Source organism: Perna viridis, chromosome 3, assembly GCF_037379345.1.
Source record: "Perna viridis isolate PV_CMFRI_1.1 ecotype Kerala chromosome 3, ASM3737934v1, whole genome shotgun sequence".
Classification (NCBI taxonomy): Eukaryota; Metazoa; Mollusca; class Bivalvia; order Mytilida; family Mytilidae; genus Perna; species Perna viridis.
In genome coordinates this window covers 19563809-19583792 of record NC_142447.1, presented here as the reverse complement: position 1 = coordinate 19583792, position 19984 = coordinate 19563809, and the positions used below count along the sequence as shown (strand labels likewise).

The 19984-nt window shown below is 34.0% G+C and overlaps 2 protein-coding genes across 2 annotated transcripts; one reads left to right on the top strand and one right to left on the bottom strand.

Annotated features, from left to right (window-relative positions):
- Positions 1–997: 997 nt before the first annotated feature.
- LOC148621350 (peptidyl-glycine alpha-amidating monooxygenase A-like) lies at positions 998–14444 on the bottom strand. The gene is made up of 10 exons (XM_088575551.1): positions 14157–14444; positions 13166–13359; positions 12624–12743; positions 12015–12087; positions 10936–11075; positions 9339–9412; positions 5642–5744; positions 5011–5123; positions 3314–3420; positions 998–1918 (listed from the first exon to the last, which is right to left on the bottom strand). The coding sequence occupies exons 1-10, from the start codon at positions 14283–14285 to the stop codon at positions 1820–1822; spliced, it is 1152 nt and encodes a 383-aa protein (XP_088431677.1). The 5' UTR covers positions 14286–14444; the 3' UTR covers positions 998–1819.
- A 2528-nt stretch (positions 14445–16972) lies between these two features.
- On the top strand, positions 16973–19683 carry LOC148621349 (uncharacterized). Its single transcript, XM_088575550.1, has one exon. It carries the CDS (start codon positions 17290–17292, stop codon positions 19603–19605), a length of 2316 nt encoding a protein of 771 aa, XP_088431676.1. The 5' UTR covers positions 16973–17289; the 3' UTR covers positions 19606–19683.
- Positions 19684–19984: the final 301 nt, after the last annotated feature.

Below are 19984 nucleotides of genomic sequence, written 5' to 3'. Positions count from 1 at the left end.
TTTTTCCTGTCAGTATATGCCACACAAAGATGTTCCCTGAGTGAAATTAACTCTAACATCTAGGAAACTAAAATACCAAGGGTGGGTAAAACATACTATAGGTTTTATTTCTGTTACAGAACTGTTATATTCTTACAATTCTAATAATACATTTGCAATTTGTTAGAATTGAGTTCATTTGTAAAACTTTTTCGTTTTTTGTTTTTTTTTTAGATCTAGGTTTGAGTTTGCTGCATTTTTATTATCATAATGGGGTTCTTGCTTTGCTAACTCCTTTACATCAATCGCGGTTTTGAAATACAAGTCATACAGATGAGATCAGTTCTAAACTCTCAGGGTAAATGTTCGAAAAGCCGGCTCTAGGACATTTCTAAATATGGCGTAGAACAGTTCTAGAGACAGCCCCTATGACAGTTCTGCTAACAGAATCGGCTCCACGACAACAGTTTTGCTACTAGAGCCAGTTCTTCTGATAGGTCTTGCAGAGCCGGCTCTACGAAAGCACTTCTAGTTGTAGAACCAGCTCTATGAGAATAGTTCTACTAGTAGAGTCGGTTCTGCTAGAACTGTCAGATCTGGCCATAGAACTGATCACATCTGTACTTTCAGGGTCTTCCTAATACAGACATGCTTAAATTTCCTATTCCTTCTTTAAGTCGTTTGCATGAACTCTCCTGCGAAACTTGAAGATCTTATCAAAGTTCTCCGACTGACATGGAACAGCAGTAAAGTACGTTTGCAAAATGTTAGAGTTTATATTGTGTGTTCTTGCTAATACTGTACATATTTAGAGTATAGTGAATTTCATCTAATAAGCCAATCGATGGTTAGCTATGCATAATATTTGAAACCACGTATTTGCTGAGATTCTTCCGCGCTTTGGGTTGGTCTTTTGGTATTTGGTAACAATAACTACTTGCATTTCATCATTGTAATGTCAGCAATGATCACGGCGAACTTGCAGTAACATTTGTTTTTTTTTTAAATACGATTCACACAAAGAAATAAATCTTCATTTATTCTCCAAAATAAAATAAAAAAATAAATTCGGTGGAGTGGCTTTTATAACAATTATTTTATTTTGAAATGGCGATGGTCATTCGAGAGCATACTGGGGGTAAATGGACATTATAAAGCACAAGACTGCTACAGTCCTGACTCAAATTATTACTTTTAAAAAACGTACAGAGAACTTTTATTTCCAAGTTAGTTGTCTTGTAGAAACATTTAAAATCACCATGCAGACATTTTAAAAGTTCCCGATTACTAATTTTGTTTTCTAGTTTTCAAAATTCGTTTAAATGAGCTCAAAGCCATCTACCTCAAATGCTCTTAAATATTATTCATCGTCATATACTTAGCCCAATAAGCACTTCACATGGCTAACAAAATGCACCGCTTCTTGTGATGAAACGTAAAAGCGTACATAACACGTGATACAAATGTACATCCCGATTTCTCGCTAGTTGGTATATAAAAACTTAATATTTATCAAATAGCTCCAAATTGGTAAAATTAAATAGGTGACACTTATCAACGTTAAACTAAATTATTTACATTTCATGTATTCAATTCACATTTGCTTACCACCAATCAAAGCAAAGGATCTTTTTCTTCTACAATCTTAGTCAAGTTACGTTTTTGTATGAAAAGAAAATGTATATTGCAAATTAACATGAAAAATTAAAAAATGAGTTAAATAGGGAAAACAAATTTAAATAGTATCGAAACACCTATTTGAAACAGCATAAAAATATTTTTTCAATTATAAACATGTAACAAATAACTAGAAATTTAACAAACAAGACTGACAAAAATGTTATTTGTCGAACTTGGTGAGCCTATTTGGCCTGATTTCTCCTACATACACGTGATGACCGTCAGGGGATACTGCTACATCATGAGGTTCATCAAAATCCTGTATTAGAATAAAACATGACCTAATGTTAGTAATAGGTTAATTAATTGGAAGGAGTGAATAACTAAAATATGATCACGAGTGCCCAAGAACGCCAAGATTTAACGAGTGTGCGGAACTTGTTCCGCGCACGAATAAAATCTTACTGCGTTCTTGGCATGAGTGATCATATTTTGGTTATTCACGATAACCAATTTATTATCCTATTTATTATATAGATTTCCTCGATTATTCGTTGCTATTTTCAACATAAATTTCAAATTTTGTGAACGGCGGATTGATTTCAAAGTTGTGACGTTTTGACGGGAGAAAGTCCGAGAGTAAAATTACCGAATTTATTTCACAGTGTGAACTATCGAAATTTATTTTACTGGGAACATTCGATAAAACACTGCTATCTATATAATAATTACTGTTATTAGTACCCCTACAATGTAAGAGGTATAAACTCCTGGCCCGGTTTCATAAAAAAATTCTCAAATTGAGATTTTCTTCAAATTCTTGAGTTTTCCTAAAATCTTCAATTTCTAGCGATCTGACTGGTTTTAAACTTAAGTTGAGGAAGTATTTGAGGAAAATTTCAATTTTAGATTTTTCATGAAACCGCCCCCCCCCCCCCCCCCCGATCCTCCATTCCACATCTTAGCAAATAGCTTGCCAGACAAACTCTAGCATTGCTGAGTTACTGTTGTTGATGAACAAAAGCATAAAATGACAAATATGGAATAATATAAACAAACAAAAATAAGAATATAATGATGTTTATGGATGTAGATATGTACGTACAATGAAACTTATTTGATTTTCGTTGTTTTTTTCGGGGGGATCTCCAAATATCAAAAACAAATTGAATTGTACATGTAGGTTCCCTTTCTTGATAGATAGAAAGATTGATTATGGTTTAACGTCCTATAAATGCTACTGATATTTCATGCACGATTGACCAATTAAACAGCCTCTGCTTTGTATTAGTTAGACATGCTGGGCAGGATTTTTGTTGTGCTAGTTCACAGTTCTAAGCAACAGTCTGGTGCATGCATGGCAGCCCTCTCGAACTCGGAGCTAAGCAAGTCATGATCACTCTATCCCATACATATTGCATACTTAGCGGAGAAGCAGTGACTACCAATTTTACATTTTGGTGTCACTCGAACAGCGGTCCAACATTAATTCCAGCTAAGCGTGCATGCTACCCCGCGATCACCGAGGCGGTTTTTCTTGATAAAGACTTTATAATGAAAAGTACATCATGCTTTTTTATGTGTTGTTATTTCATTAACTGTGAACAAAAACAAATTACTACATTGTTATTTGAAAGCATGCCACACAAGGGAGTTGAGATTATATTTAGTTTCCCTTCACTGTTTACATGCGCCGATGCTATGAGAAACATACCTCACTGTTTGGCTCCCATGTATCATGTATTTGACCATTCAGATCAACAGTAAATCCTGCTACTCTGTTCCTGCCAGACTGACCGTTTACGACGTAAAGTCTTTTGTCTGAAAATAAATCATCATTCTAGCATTATACACTACGTAGGGAAATTTTTACTAGCCCTTTTTTATCAAATCGTAAAAAAATAGAAAACATGCAGATTTGCTCTTTTTAAACCTTTTTGATCTTAAAAGATGTGTATGTATTTAAACAATTTTAAAATTGTTAAAATACATTATATATGTACACATAGTTCAAGATCGAATTCGCAAACGAACGTGGTTGGATATAATGTTTGTATATACCAGCTTTTAGATATTATTGTAAGTGATAAATATCATTTTCCTTTTCTGTCTGTAGGGAACTTGGAATACTTTAAGAAATGACTCTTATATTTATCGGTCTATTTGAAATAACCCTAATCACGTGGTGCACACTTTAAAATAACCTGCGCTCGAGTACATGTAACTCATTAAAAAAGTTTAATGGCGTCACAGTCATTACAGTTTGGTATATATGAGATGATAAATGAAATTGTTGATCCAATCAGAAAGCGTGTTACTTTTGAAATTAAATTATATCATTATGCTAGAGAATTTATCAAATAAACGTTCTTTGTTTACTTTTCCACTGACGAGAGCGGTTGATGAAACAGTACCCGCGCTTACAGTTGCTTAAATACAATTACGGACCCTTTTGTGGTAAGTTGATGCGCATGCTCCATATACACCTCCACAAGGGTAGGACAACAGATTTTTCCTCGGGGGAAGTGTGGTCTACGCATGCTCATCGACTATCCCACAGTTAGCATAAAAGGATCTATATTGAAATTTCAATCGGGGCAATAAGATCATTGAGGCAACATGCCACGGGATAACATTATATTTGTACCATGCTCAATGATTTTTTCAGACCAACAATCTGGTCAAAGAAGCAGCAACACGAGTCTTGGCAAAAGTATGAGAATACTAAATTATTTAAAGTGAAATAAACTCTCGATAAAACCCTATCTCTATTCATGTACGAATGAGCAATGCGATTAGTTGATTGGTTGTGATTTAACATCCTGTAAAAGACATTTCATGCACTCCAGGACGAAAATATTTTACCAATGGAACATAAATGTACCCTATTTAGTACTAGCCCGACACACTGATTCGGATCTTTATTGCGCTTGCTCACAGAAGCACCATCCCACAGGAAGCCATGCCACCTAACTCAGATTCGGACTATGAGCCAATCAGCCGACACTCTATTTCCTAAATGGGGCATGTTTATCAAAGAAGCAGAGACTTTCAACTTTTAAAAAATCTTTGGTCTGCCTCCGGCTGAAATAGTCCGAATTTCCTCCAGACCCTGCAACCCTCCTCTTCTTATATGGATATTAATCATATCCGACATATCAATATTGAAATAAAAAAAGAGGAGGGTTGCAGGATCAGAGAAAATTCGGGCTAGTATGTGGATCGAACAACGCATATCTCCCACATTTGAGGCGAGCTCGCTCCCCCGAAACCATAAAGAAACAGTTATGAACAATAAGAAGAGAAAATAATAAAGTACTACTAAAAAGTTCAATCTACTAGCTAAAGGCTGAATATATTAAGATTAAAAAATAGGTAGATGGGATAAACATTTCTATCTGAAACCAATACCTGTTTGATCATACGAAATGGCAAAAACTTTTCCAAATCTAGGATCTGAAATACTCTTTACAAATCTTCCAGTATCGTTGGGATCCGTTATTCCAGCTGTAAAAATCTGGATTCTGTAATGAAGTAATGAATAAAAAAAGATTACTTTAAAATAAACAAGAAAATCGATGCACAAAATTAAACTCGCTACAGAATTTGCTTGGACTCTAATATGAAATAAGAATATGTAAGTACCGAAATTTTATGTTCAATTTATAAGAAACCTGCGAATATATCGAATAACGCACGTATTTCGTAATAACCATTGTTATATAACTAGAAACTCGTTAAATTGATATCCCCAATCCCCCATTTGATAGCAGCACCTTTCGACCTCTAAACTGATTTGAATCAACATCTAAAATAAGAGTTGCACAACAGGGATATATGATAAAGATTTTGTGAAAGTTTCATCAAATTCCATTGAATGGTATAGAGAGGGAATAACGGATTAAAGATGGTTCCCCTCTGCATAACGGAAGATAGGAGACCTCTATCATTATACCTCTCACATAGCAAGGGGGGGTGGTTATGATAATTGATCCATGTTTAGCAAAGCTTTACAAAGGGAAGTGCCACGAAACTCACTTACCTTCCGTGCTCTCTGTCGGCAACAGCAACTAAGTCGGACTCTTCAATCAAAGCTATACTGTGAGGTATAAACATTTCGTCATTTCCGGCTAAAGATACTGGTTCTGAAAAAGAGTGCATTTGATAAACCATTGGAAAAACATTTAAAGGTTTCTTTTGAATGAGTGTCTGAGTGTGTGTGTGTGTGTGTGTGTGTGTGTGTGTGTGTGTGTAAGTGCGCAAGAAGTATAATTATAAAAAGAATGGATATAATGAATATGTCAACGAGACAATAACCCACCGGGATGAAAAATGTCAGCTCAAGACCTGAAAAATCAGAATGTTTTAAAACTAAGAATTTCATCATCGATGGTTTAAATATTCCTTGTGAAATTCGTGATCTTTTTGCTGTTGGCAGGACCCAGAATGAGAACAGTACAAACACAGTACTAAAAGAATGAAAATGGATCGACATCGAACAAGTTAATAATATTTCATGTGTCTGATGTTTGATTTTCATTACTGGGCTTGGTCCTTGAAATAAGGGAAGGGGTAATAATTTAAATTAGGGGTGAAGTAACGGAAACTACTGGGTGGGAACCGGGAGAAAGTAAACGTGGTATATTCTAAGGATGGAATTTTAGATGTAGGGTGGGAAGTGGAAACTGCTTCACCCTGTCCACCCCTACTAAACAACAAAGGCAAAAGTGGACTGCCCTGAAATGACACACGTCATTATAAATATCAATCATATATATATATATATATATATATATATATATATATATATATATATATATATATATATATATATATATATATATATATATATATATATATATTGCCAATACACGTTTTTCAAAGAGTACAACTGTAGCTCTCGATCATCAGCAGCATTAGAACCGAATATATAGGAAGATCTCAATCAAAAATAATTGTATACAAGAAGTACTCAAAGCCAAAATTATCCAAATAAGAAGCCAAATCCATCACTGAGCGGTTCTATCAAAACAGGGGAATGAAGACTCGGTATTATACTTGGATAAATATGATACTAATAATTGAATGGGAATTGTAATCAAGAATTTGCGTAAATAAAGAAAATAATTCCAATCAAATCTCCACGGGAATTAAACTTGTAACCTATAGACTGGAGAATATCTAGCTAAAGATTGAGTATATACGGCCACTCTCAAGTCTACGATCAAAAATAAATTTAACAAACACTGTTGACTATTTGTAAAATGGAAATGAGTATTGTTTGTGTAACACTCATAAAAAGTCAAGGAGACCATGATCAAAATGAGGAACAAGATATCCATAACGCAGGGAAGAAAAGAGGTACAGGATATCAATAATACAGTGAGGAAAAGAGAAACCGTACATCCATTTTTTTTTAAAAAAGGAAGGAAAAGGAAGAATATGATATCTATAATACAGGGAGCACAAAAGAGGAACAGAATATCCATACTAAAGGGAGGAAAAAAGTGGAACAGGATATCCATAATACAGGGATGAAAAGAGGAACAGGATATCCATAATACAGGAATAAAAAGAGGAACAGGAAATCCACAATACAGAGAGGAAAGGAGGAATATGGTATCCATATTTTTTATACAGTGGGGAAGAGGAACAGGATATCTATAATTTAAAGGAGGTAAAGAGGAACATAATTTTTATACGGGGGGGGGGGGAGAGAGAGGAACATGACATCCATAATACAGAGAGGAAAAGAGGAACATGATATCTATAATTTTTATACAGTGGGGAAGAGGAACAGGACATCCATAATACAGAGAGGAAAAGAGGAACATGATATCCATAATTTTTATACAGTGGGGAAGAGGAACAGGACATCCATAATACAGAGAGGAAAAGAGGAACATGATATCCATAATTTTTATACAGTGGGGAAGAGGAACAGGACATCCATAATACAGGGAGGAAAAGAGGAACATGATATCCATAATTTTTATACAGGGGGGGGAGAGGAATATGACATCCACAATACAGAGAGGAAAAGAGGAACATGATATCCATAATTTTTGTACAGGGGGGGGGGAGAGGAACAGGATATCCGTAATACAGGGAGGAAAAAGACGAGAAGGCAAAACACCAAGAAACACAGATTAAAATGCACACAGAAGCTGATAAAATGTGCAGCCCGGACTTACTAATAAAATAAAACCATGAAAGATTGGTTAAGAAAATTATTTAAAATAGTTGATGCCGTAAAAAATATCAAAATGATACATAAAAAATTTCGCTTTAATTATTTTTGGACATAAATGTGACATCTATATACACTATTTAGACATATGATATGTTTGGTTGTTTGCATGTACGTCCACATGCTTTACATGTATAGTCAACTGTGTCTTACATATACACATACAATACATTTTACGAAAAATATTTATTTTCATAGGTTCATTTGTTTGAATAATTTTGTTTGTTTGCTTATTTTTTCTGTTTTTTTTTATTATTCTTAAATGTATGTACATTAAAGAACAATGTAATTTAAACGAAAGGTGATAATATATCTGTCGGCGTTTATCATACAAATTTCTAATACAAAAAATTCTTAATTTTAAAAAGTTTCAAACGACGTCATTGACAAAAAGATTTGTTTTTTAGTGTCTTTTGGTTAAATGATAGATTTGGCAATAAAACTTAAAAAATCACACAGGGAAATCCAGCGTTAGTTTTGTCCAAATTTTGTTCTACCACGCACTAACCACAAAATTAATTATACGATATTTTTTTCATGCTAATATTTGCCATAACGTTATCCCGTGATTCAGCAAAAATAAAAAAAAAACAAACATTGTTTAAAATTTGAATAGATGCAGGAAAGTTGACAAAGAAACTGACTGATATTATAAACGAGCGATGCTCGCTCTTATATGCATAGAAATTCGTCTTTTTTTTCAAAATTACCACTTGAGAAACTTTCGTCAACGCTACATCTCTACCTATGGGAGCTTTGAAATGTAGTCAGAACACCTGCTAAACAAAACATTTCAAAGACCCACATGTTATATGATCGGATCTCCTTGGTCAGTAAAAATAATAGCTTCTGGTTGTGGTAAAGAAGTCATTTTTCGGCGAACTCGGAACTGTTTTACCGATAGAATTACAAATATTTGGAATATCTTTTGTCGGCTACTCCCAAATCTAATTTTTCACAAATGTTCCTTGGTAAATGACATGAAATCCATTTTATTTGAAAGGGAACCTCGCACTTAAGGCAAATGCCTCCCTCATCGTAATGACCAGTGATGAAAAAATAAAAAAAATAAAGGTTTTGACTCATTCCATTCTGTGTCAATCCTAAGAACAACTCCTGGTGATATAATTATCATAAAAAATGACTTTCTGAAAGATGTTCAGGTTGCTTTCGAAAGTTTATAAAATAACATTTACTCCTTTTTGGACATTATTCTTATATGGACCTGTACTTAATATATCATCATAATAACACCATCTTTACTAGTTTCGTACGTTTATCCATTAATAGTTTTGTTAAATTATGAAGAAAGAACTCTAAAAGATAAATCCATGTTGATGAAAGAAACTGTAAAAAACACGATATTTTTTAACGATATCATCAATATATTTATCTTCGGTCTCTAACAGGTTTAACTTGCCTCATGTTATACTAACAACAAAATATACAAAATACGGTTGAGTGACCAAATTATAAGGCACTTCTATACCTCTGGATTGTTTTCCCCACTCCTTTATCAAATGTCCATTCTTCTCAAATTTCATAACTCTTCCATTACAATATCTAAAACAAATATATTATCCATAATTCATAATTTTCAATTTTCATTACAGAAATTCTGCATTGTGTTTTGTTTCACCGTTATTGAAAAAAAAAAAACAAAACAAATGGATCAAGAAACCAACATCGTTCCATTGTATATGTTTTGTATTTCTAGAAAATTATTTCAAAAACAAGTAATTGACTTGGGATGAAGATACCTATATCAAACTGCTACATTGTACATGTTTTACGTCAAATTAATACAAAGTTAGTAATTAAAATACGGAAATCGATAACATTACATAGAAATATTGTTAAGCAATCGATCTGACCATGAAAGTAAATCTAGACATCTAAACATTATACTTCTATTATCTGACTAATTAAACGACTTCTTACATAAGTCTGTGCAATTCAAGCAATGTCACATCGTTTGGGCAATGATAAATTATCACATCACTAAATATTCGAAATCAAACATAGCTTTAAAAACTGCTTATGCACAGCGTATGTTAACGAGACTGAGTTTGAAAGAACTTGAGCTTTTACGACTAGTCAATATTCATTGATAAATTAGATACAATTTTGAAATCATGAATCACTGTAACAGAAGATAATCGAACTTTTGTTTTGTTTTGTGTTTGTTTTTTGTTTTTTGTTTTTTTTGTTTTTTTGTTTTTTTTTATTGTGGGGGGGGGGGTTTCGAAATCGTGTTTTGACGACGACTATTGGATCCCTAAGAACAATAACAGTTTTTTATTCACTGCATACATACGTCAGGTACGGGTATGATACATCAATCACTTTTTAATTGTACTTAAGGATGATATAATTGTAAAAGAGATTGATGGAGAACATGCTTTGAACAGATCAAGCAGTGATCAAACTACATGTATACATATTAAAAAAAGACAAGTTACATCTATTCTTGATTCAGTGTCTAGAACTTGGAGACGTTATTAATTAAAAAAAAGGAATGTACGTATATTACAACATTTTAATATGTTAAGGGAAACTTGTAAAGGAAAACAGAACACCATGCCACTAGCACGTGTTTCTACCACGGAATGTGTCCACATCATCCATCAGATTAAGTACGATCATGCTAATGTTTTGTTTTTCAATACTTATTATATTACTAACCGCACTGAATGAATTTACGGTAAAAAAAGGGGAGCGTACATGTGTACAATTAGTAAAACTAAAGGAAATCTAGGTTTAAGTGGTAATACATGTAAAAACAGAAATGAGCAACTCAAACTCCATCAAATTTTAAGAACGCAAACAAAGGATACATAATAATGCCAAGGGGATTTTACAGTCTTAATCACTCAAGTACAATGTCCATAAAACCCCTCTTAGTAATAGAAACGTCGTACCATCTTGCACAAAATACAAATACCATACTGTACCCTTGTAAGGACTTGCAAACCATAGTGGTCTTGCCATGAAACACACAAGGACATTTGATATAAAAACAAAACATAATAATTTTCCACCCCTCCCACTATAACAAAATACAAAAGGACGTATAACACACATACCCATCGGCCACAAAGAAGTGTCCAGTCGATGCGACTGCTACATCGGTAGGTTTACAAAAATGATCGTTGTCACTCCCCGGCACCATAGCCTCCCCAAGTATGAGAGGAGTCTCGTCTGGCTTTGAAGGGAGCTTAAAAACCTTAATTTACAAAGAAAACAAAAGAGTTATTACCTTAGTTAAACGGATTTTAATTTCGCTTCTCCATCAAGTCTGAAGAAATAGCTTTCCAGCTAATCTCTAGCCTCGCTGAATCGAGTAACATGTTTTCATCTTAATATGAATTTTGATAGTGGATGACATTAATAATTTGTTATACATGTACACCTATTGCAATAGTCGTTTTTCATATTTACGGAATGAAAGCCATTTTAGCAAGTTTTTCAAAGGGACGTAACCCATCAATAGCCAACAACCTGGGTGGCGGTCTCATTCATTGGGGAAAGGAAAACAGTAAACATTTTTTCTTGGAATCTTAAATTATTTTCACTTCGGTAAGTACCTGAATGGTTTGAAATAAGTTAATTATTTAAAAGTATCCAAGTACTTACAAAATGTACCGCGGCTCTATGAAATTGAATTTTTGAATTTGAAGTTTACTGCTGTCAATTGCTCCAATTTGACAGTAAACCAGTGTGTCGGATGACAAATTTGTAGAAAATTACTTCCCTTCGCTCAAAATCGTCAAAAAAAAAAAAAAAAAACGAAGCCAAAGTCGGGAAAATGAAAAAGGACTATATGGTGCGTTTTGCTGCATAAATACATGAATGCATCAAAGTAGATAGGAATGTCATTCAACTTTATTCTCATTGTTCAATATAATATATTAAATGTGTATGAAATATATTTGAAGGTACCAGTTTCGGCATCTTCACTAATAAAGGGTTAATTTCGGTTTCCTCCAGAAGAGAGGGAGCCAAGACTTAATCATTTCGTTAACAAATATTTGATTTCTGTGTCAGATTAAACTCTCTTTTTTTTGCATATACATGTAGTAATAGTAAATGCAATTGTTGTATAAATACTACTGCCGCTATGCTACTGACAAACAAAATAGAAACAGTTGACAGGTTTACCTACCTGGTGAAGACCAACATCCGTAACCCAGATGTTGCCTTTTCCGTCAATCGTTAAACCATGAGGCATGAAAAATCTAAAAAAAAAGTCCTATGTATTTGTCAGCATTTTGAAGGAAATGTAAGAGGCAAAAAAACCGCAATAATATAGCTATAGAAATGTAAAATCTATGGACGTGATACGGATACCAGAAAAAAAATATTTCCCTTTCCTCTTCTAGAGGCAAAATGGTTAGGTTTTGAGACAAACGGAGTCTATAACAAGCTGGTCATAAATCCCTCCACACCGTTTGGAAATTTATGTTTCAAAAATTCATCAAGGACATTCATGTACCAAACGGTATAAGATATTTTCACCTATCATACCTGTTACTGTGAACACAAGTGCGCTAAATTTGTATCTGAAAAAAAAAATGCCAGTTTCATATTCCTGTTGAAAACCAATATTATTTTGTAGGGACTGTACGAATAACTAGTCACTAACTTTATTTGATATCAGTGGGTAGAATTCGGATGTTTTCCTATATTTTAAAAGATATTTGTCACGAAAACTTTTGTGTCAGCTGTTTTAGTTTTTTCCTTCATTTTAATAAGCTTTAGATGATTTACTTACTGGTCTTTTCCAAGTTCTTTTACAACCGTTCCCTTTGTATTGATCCTGAGAATTGTTGCATTCCTGATTGGTCCCTTGCTCTGTTCGTTATTACTAAGACGATTGTTGAAGTCAAATGTCCTAAAATAAAAATATTTCATCGTTATTTTGAACATCCTTTACAAACATGCAAATGCATAAAAATGAATATACACGTATACATAAATATGTAGCAGTCTCGATATTCATGGGAAAAAGAGGTAATAAAAAAATACCAGTCGCGTTTTTTTAAAAGTTGCCGATCTATTAAAAGTTCTGTATTAAGGTAGAAAAAGCCGACTTCTGAAATTTGAAAAATGATGTATTTTATTTTTATATAAAAGTTCCTTTCTATACCCACATAACGACAAACGGCTACCGTGCTTGCATAGAATATATATTCACATACCCAATATTTAAGCTTTGACGACGAAATAAATCATTAGAGAGAAAAGAATTCTTAACGATGTGAACTTCCCTTTCCCGTCATCATATTATGAGCCCTTAATTCATCATGTAATTACCCAGCTCCCCAGCGTCTGTCAGCTCTGTGAAACACAAGAACATCACCATTGCCGTCAACAGCGACTCCGGCTACTTGGCCAAGCTTCAAATTTCCCAATGGCCAGTTAGGGTCCTGTCGCACTGATGACCTACTCTGAGTTTGTTCTTTATTTGGGTCAGCTTGGTCTAGGAGGTAGGAGTATGCCGGGTTGTTCTGTCAAAGGTACATTGTTAAAAATGACAGATGGTACGAATTTAATTTTGATCTTATTTTAGTGTTACTTCTGGATCATGAAGGTTGTAATTTATCTCTTCTATAACATATTATGTTTTTTTTTTATGTTTGTACCATGGCCCTGGGATATAAGAGTAAATTGCTGTCCTCGGCGTCAAAGGTTACTAAACGATGTGTTTCTGTGTGGTTTATTTTGTATCGTTTTTATTCGTTGTAAAATATTAATTTTACAAATGAATATATAGAGCCGTTACTTTTCAGAAACAACAACGAACAATTTTCAACAGAATATTTCAAACCGCTTCCTATTAAATGTCAAAAATTAAAAACGAAGCAAAATAGATTTAAGAGCTACAGATGTCAGACAGACATGTTTAAAAGGGACAAGGCCACATTTTGTGCAATGAATTTCTAATTATCAAGAGTGTATGAAGAGCTCCCCAATGATACAAGCCTTTGGGACATCATGTTTACAATGTTATAAGGTTAATTCTTAACTTAAATGTTATGCAGGGATATCAACCCCGACTTGTTTATCTATATTGTACTTGAATTACATATATATATATATGTAGCACAAGATACTGTGGTATGGAAATTAACTTTTGAACATTTAAAATAAAAATGCTTACTTAATATACACGTTAAACCAATCAACATCATACAAAACCAATCAAGTCAAAGGTTAACAATTGATTGACAAGTCAGCAACGTGATGTTGAGATCAAACTAAAACAAGAACACGAGATAAAACCACAACAATGAACTTATTATACCTGTAATCGATCCAAAAGAGCAGGTAGAAATTCATCAATCATCAGTCTCTCATCAAACGATCTCGGTCGTCCATGTATGGTCGAAATTATTCCAAGAATTACGCTCAAGAAAACAAACACCCCTGCCATATTTTAATGGAACTTTTTGTCCTTTTTCACCACAGAAGTAAATAAATCCAAAAAAGGGGAGAATCACGAACGTAATTTTCTTATCACATATTGTCCGCTATCAATTTACCTGTGAAATGTCGTGTTAATGTGTAAATTGTTGTATGTTCCCTGTCAATCAATAAATTATGCTAAACTATCCACTGACGTCTGTTTCCTAGAATGTAAGTTGTCAGAGAGATTGGAACTTTGCTATTGATCCAGTGGCTGTGCGTGGGTTATGTTGGAAAATGTCGATATTGGATTTTACAATCGAATGTATTTTTCCGGGTTAAATATGATTATTGGTATAAATTAATACTTTCAATCTTTCGATTTATATCTTTCGATGAAATTAAATGAAATTTGTTAAGTTGAGAGTAATATACATGTAATAGCAAAAGTGAAGAATTTTGTGTTATTCAACAGAATTCAGGTAAGGGCATTAGAAGGAAGTTCGAAGGCTGTTGACATTGATTATTCTTGTTAAATTACCGGGAAAAATGTATAATTATTTTAGTACTAGTCCATATAAAAATCAGACATTGCCTGTGATAAAGTGATTCATGGTGTGGGAAAACCCATGGATTAGACGATGCTTTTTTGGTCTACATATGCTATATTTTTCTGTGACAATAGTCCTTTCTGTATTTAGGTCTGTACTTTGGGGAAAATTACACTTTAACTTTCCACTAAAATCAACCAAATCAAACCAAATCAACTCTTGCAAAGTGATAATTTCATGTACAATCCATATAAATTTTATCTTTAAAGCGCAAATCCCAAATGAAAAACTAACACTGGTTATGCAGTCTACACCGGTTTCTAAACAAGAAATAAAAATGAGTTCAGTGGGTTTTTGACATGCATGAATCACCTCCTGTCTGATTTTTAGTAAGACTGGTACTTAAAAGTAACGATGACAAAACTAATGAAAATATTAGAGAGGCAATGTCGAATACAAGAAACTAGGTTGAAGTGTAATGCAAGAATACACACACACTAACAAATTAATATAATTCTGTGTGTCAGAAAGGGGTCAAAATGATGTTCAACAAACTTATTCAGTCACTGGAAATACAGGCATAATAATCAATACTGCCTTTGAACACAGAATAGTTGAAATTCTCATGCTGTTGTATAACATATTTCTGCTAAAGGACCTTTGAGGTCAAATCTGGCCTCAAAAGTGTCATAATACTGCGATGAGATATGTATTTGTTAGATTGACATTGTACAAGATCGATATGACCCATGAAATGATAATAAAAGAATGCATAATAGTTTTATTTTATTTTGTTTGTCTGAGTGGACCCCGTATAGTAAGAAATGTTTATTTTAAGCGAAAGTGACGTCAAGGAAAACAACGGAAACCGCTTATTGATCTTGTGTCGTCCATTGATAAAGCAGGGGATATTTAAAAAAAACAAAAACAAAAACAAAAAAAAACCTACGAATCATTAAATCATTAAACACAATTTTTGTTTTGTTTTATTTGGTTTTTTGTTTGCTTGTTGTTTGCTTGTTTGTTTGTTTGTTTGGTTTTCCCTATTTTTTTTATTGCATCGTTAGCTTTAAAATATCCCTTAAATAACACAATAATGTAAATAGAAAACTTTCATGCAACGTGTTTAAAAAGGCTCAAAGTACAGGTTGTACAACAACAAAAAGTGAAAGTCAATTGACAAAGCGGAAGAGGTAAATATTAAATTAACGACCCGTGTTTTTTTTTCCAATTAAATCGAAAATTTTATCAAAAGAAAATTGAACAGCTGAACTTATACGAGCTGTTATAGAGAGTTATATAAATACGCAAACTTTCACGCCACTTGTTTAAAAGGGTTGAAAAGTAAGAGTTTACAACAATCAAGAAGTGAGAAAGCGGGGGAGGGAAATATTGTATTACAAGCAATATATTAACTAAAAAATCATAAATCCCGTTTGTTTAAATTGAATTGAGAGTTTTAACAAAAAGAAAGTGAACATACTGGATGAACTTATAGAGCCAATTATACAGAGTTATATAAACACGCAAACTTTCACACCACTTATTCAAAAATGCTCAAAGTAAGATTTTACAACAATCAAGAAGTGAAAGTCGATTGATAAAGCCGGGAAATAAAATATTGAATTACGATTTTTGACAAAAGAGAAGTGAACATAATGGTTGAACTAATACAAGCAACTATATCTATTTTTTTTTAGAAATTTTTTTACGCCAGCTTCCAAAAGTTGGCATTTTTAAACAGCGTCTTAATTGTAGCCTACAGGTTACTTCGTATTTGTTCACCTACATTACAATAATCCCACATCTTCACTATATATGTCTTTTTAACTTTGAGACCTTACAAGTTAATGCCTGATGACCTGATGAATAATAGACCAACTCACAAAATGATAACTTTTTGGCCGAACAAATTATTCACATGAACAAACACCTTGTTTGTACATATTGGAAAATCATGACATATTTATTCCGGAAACTAACCACGTAAGCACACAAATAAGTAAGCTTTATATCAAATGTACATAAGTTTATCATTGAACACCTTTCCACATATTACAATCATGACAACCTGTAATGAATCATCACTACAAGATTTTTTAAAAATTCTGACGTGAATGAACAGCATTAGTTCATAAACACATTCAACTAATTTTAAACTTTTAAAAAAGTGTCAATCATATTAGAAATAGCAACAGTGCCAACTTCGAAGGTATATATAAGATATGCGAAACAAGTATAACCACTAACTATTGCCTAGGGCGAAAAATAATACAGTTTTGACACATATGTCATTTTCATTGTCATAACTGAACAAACTGACAGTTCCTCGCCAATACACCAAGAAGGACGGATGGTGTCGGGATTTTATTGGAATGTATAGCCCGATCTTTCTCCGTCTCGAAGAAGAAAATTAAAGCAGGCTGTGATTAACTTCGCTAAATTCTAATTTTCGATTTGTAGAGGAATTTATTTCGAAACATGGAATTAAAGTTAGTATACATTATATTCATTATGTCTTCACTTTTTGTTCTATCTGCTCAATTTGGACATCATAGTAGTGAACCAAGCGCTTGTTCTCGCTGCATGAGTAATAGAACTTGCGTTCCACCGGATTGTTTCTGTTGCAGAGACGAATTCAAGCTCCCAATTTCTCTGCAGGATATTCCACAAATAGTTTTTTTTACTTTCGACGATGCATTGACGGACTCTGCCACAAAATTTTACAATCGGCTATTCAGCCCATCAAGGAAAAACCCTAACGGTTGTCCGATTTCTATGACACTTTTTGTGTCTCACCAGGATACAATTTATTCTAATGTGAACAACATGTACCGAAGAGGCATGGAGATTGCAGCTCATAGTGTTTCACACGCTCACATGAGCAATGAAAATTTCCAAAACGAAGCTCAAAACCAGAAAAGGAACTTGGCAACTCTAGGAGGTGTACCTGAAAATGAAATTGTCGGTTGGAGAAGTCCGTTTTTAGAACCTGTTGGAGACATGCAACCAGACACGCTTAAGAAACTTGGATATTCTTACGATGCCACCTTAACATTCAGTAAACGATCGCTTAAAGACAAGGCACCAACACCATTTACCCTAGATTTTGGATGGCCATACGACTGCAAAGTGAAACCATGTCCTAAACGTCAGCATTTCGGATTTTGGGAAGTGCCAGTTGTTTCTCTTTTGGATTACTTACATAAATATGATTGTGTATATGTTGATGGATGTAATAACCCTCCACCTGATGAAACATCTGCTTTTAATTTTCTTATGGATAATTTTAATAGTTACTACACACGTCATAGAGTTCCTTTTGGAATTAATATGCATCCATCTTGGTTTTATATCCCAGAAAGGTTAAACGCAATGGATCGCTTTATCAAAAAGTTATCGAAAATGGATGACGTTTTTATTGTGTCGGTCAAAAAGATGATTGACTGGCTTAAAAGTCCAACTGGATTATCACAAATAAATACATTCAAACCATGGGCATGTGCTGATCAATCCGGTAATGGTTCTCTTAATACAAAAAGACAACATGGTCAACATCGTCCAATTCACGAGACACCACAGGATGCTATAAGCCGCAGAAGAGGACACATAAAGGCCCGACTAAGTCAGATTCAAGAGATGAGACGAAAAACACACCAAGGACGCAGGTTTGACACGAATAGAAATCATCACCAAACTGGAAGTTCGAGAAAAAGATTTTGGCTCCATGACTCTTCAACACACCATGCTGAATCTCATGCTAAATTACATCAAAAGCCTTCCCCAATGGCCCCATGGGCACACAAAAAGCATGATAGACCGACAAAGCCAAATGCCAGAATTCCAGCGATGGCTACTACACCAAAATCAAGACTGACGTCTGCTCGCGATGTACCGTTTTGGAAACGCAAGCACCAACTGCATGAACAATCAAGACGACCACATCGTCCAGTTGCTTGGTGGGAAAAAGCATTACCAGAGAGAAGAAGACCCAGGGTAAGGGTTTTACCAGAACAGATTGCAAAGAAGGTATCTGCACATGATTTCCATGAACCAAAGCAAACTACATTGAAACCAAAACAGAACGTTATCAAACCCACACGAAGAACTTTCAATTCAAATCCGATTGACGTTAAACCCACACGTAGAACATTTAATTCTAAACCGTTTGAAACGAGACATATTAAGACAAGTACTCATCCAAAATCGTTTATTCAGCCGAAAAATAACGTATTTAAACCGAAAGAGAAAACGCATATTCAACCAAAAACAAAAGATTCATTCGAACACAAGAACATGGAGTTTGTCAAAAGAACCGAAACATCGCCAGTAAAAAGGGTGGACATAGAAGTTATTAACAAGAAGTCTCCACCAAAGATTGACTTTAAAAAACAACTAAAGGAACAAGAGCTTAAGCAAATGCAGATAATTGAAGCACAGCGAAAACTTCAAAAGGAACAACTAAAACGACAAATAGAACAATTAAAGAAAAATAACGCAGAAGTATTGAAGAAACAAAAAGCAAAATCGGCCCAACGGATGACAGACATTGAACAAAAACATGCCTTAGAGGTAGAGCAACAGAAATCCAGAATCACAGAGAATAAACCGGAAGTTGAAATAAAACTACCAGCACAAAAGGCTATTATGACGACTGTTTCAGAAACATTCGATAAAATTGACAGAACTACAAATGCACCGTATAGTGGAGATGTTTCTCTTAATGCAAAGAGAAAGGGTAAATCGGATCCCTGGACAAAATTTGTCCAGTTCATATTGAAGAATAAACCTTCCTAAATGTATGGTGCAAACTTAGCAGTGCAAACATTCAAAAAGGTATTATTCTCTGTGAGAAATAAAGGGCTTTGGTCTGAAGATGTTTGCTTGATAACCTTTGAAAACATTGGCTGTCTCCATGGTGGTAAATTTCTCGCCAAACTGTCTCTTTAAATGAATTACCGGTCTGTTTTGTTTAATTGTTAAGGCGTGAAAGACTTATAAAACTGAATGAATGGTTAAGTGCAAATCTAAATGAAAGTGTGATGAAACTGAACCCATTTTCGATGTTTTACCATCCGAACTGTCCCCTCTTAACATTTTGTTTTGGAAGAACTTTTCAAACTGAATAGCTTGGACGTTAAACTTGGTTCGTTTGAGACAGGCGTTTATTAGGGTT

Coding starts and splice junctions, on each gene's coding strand:
- LOC148621350 (XM_088575551.1), bottom strand. CDS start 14,285: ATGGCAGGGGTGTTTGTTTTCTTGAGCGTAATTCTTGGAATAATTTCG. Junction 12,088..12,623: donor AAAGAACTTGGAAAAGACCA/GTAAGTAAATCA, acceptor CTTTTTTTTTAG/ATTTTTCATGCCTCATGGTT. Junction 3,421..5,010: donor CATTTCGTATGATCAAACAG/GTATTGGTTTCA, acceptor ATTTATTTTCAG/ACAAAAGACTTTACGTCGTA.
- LOC148621349 (XM_088575550.1), top strand. CDS start 17,290: ATGGAATTAAAGTTAGTATACATTATATTCATTATGTCTTCACTTTTT.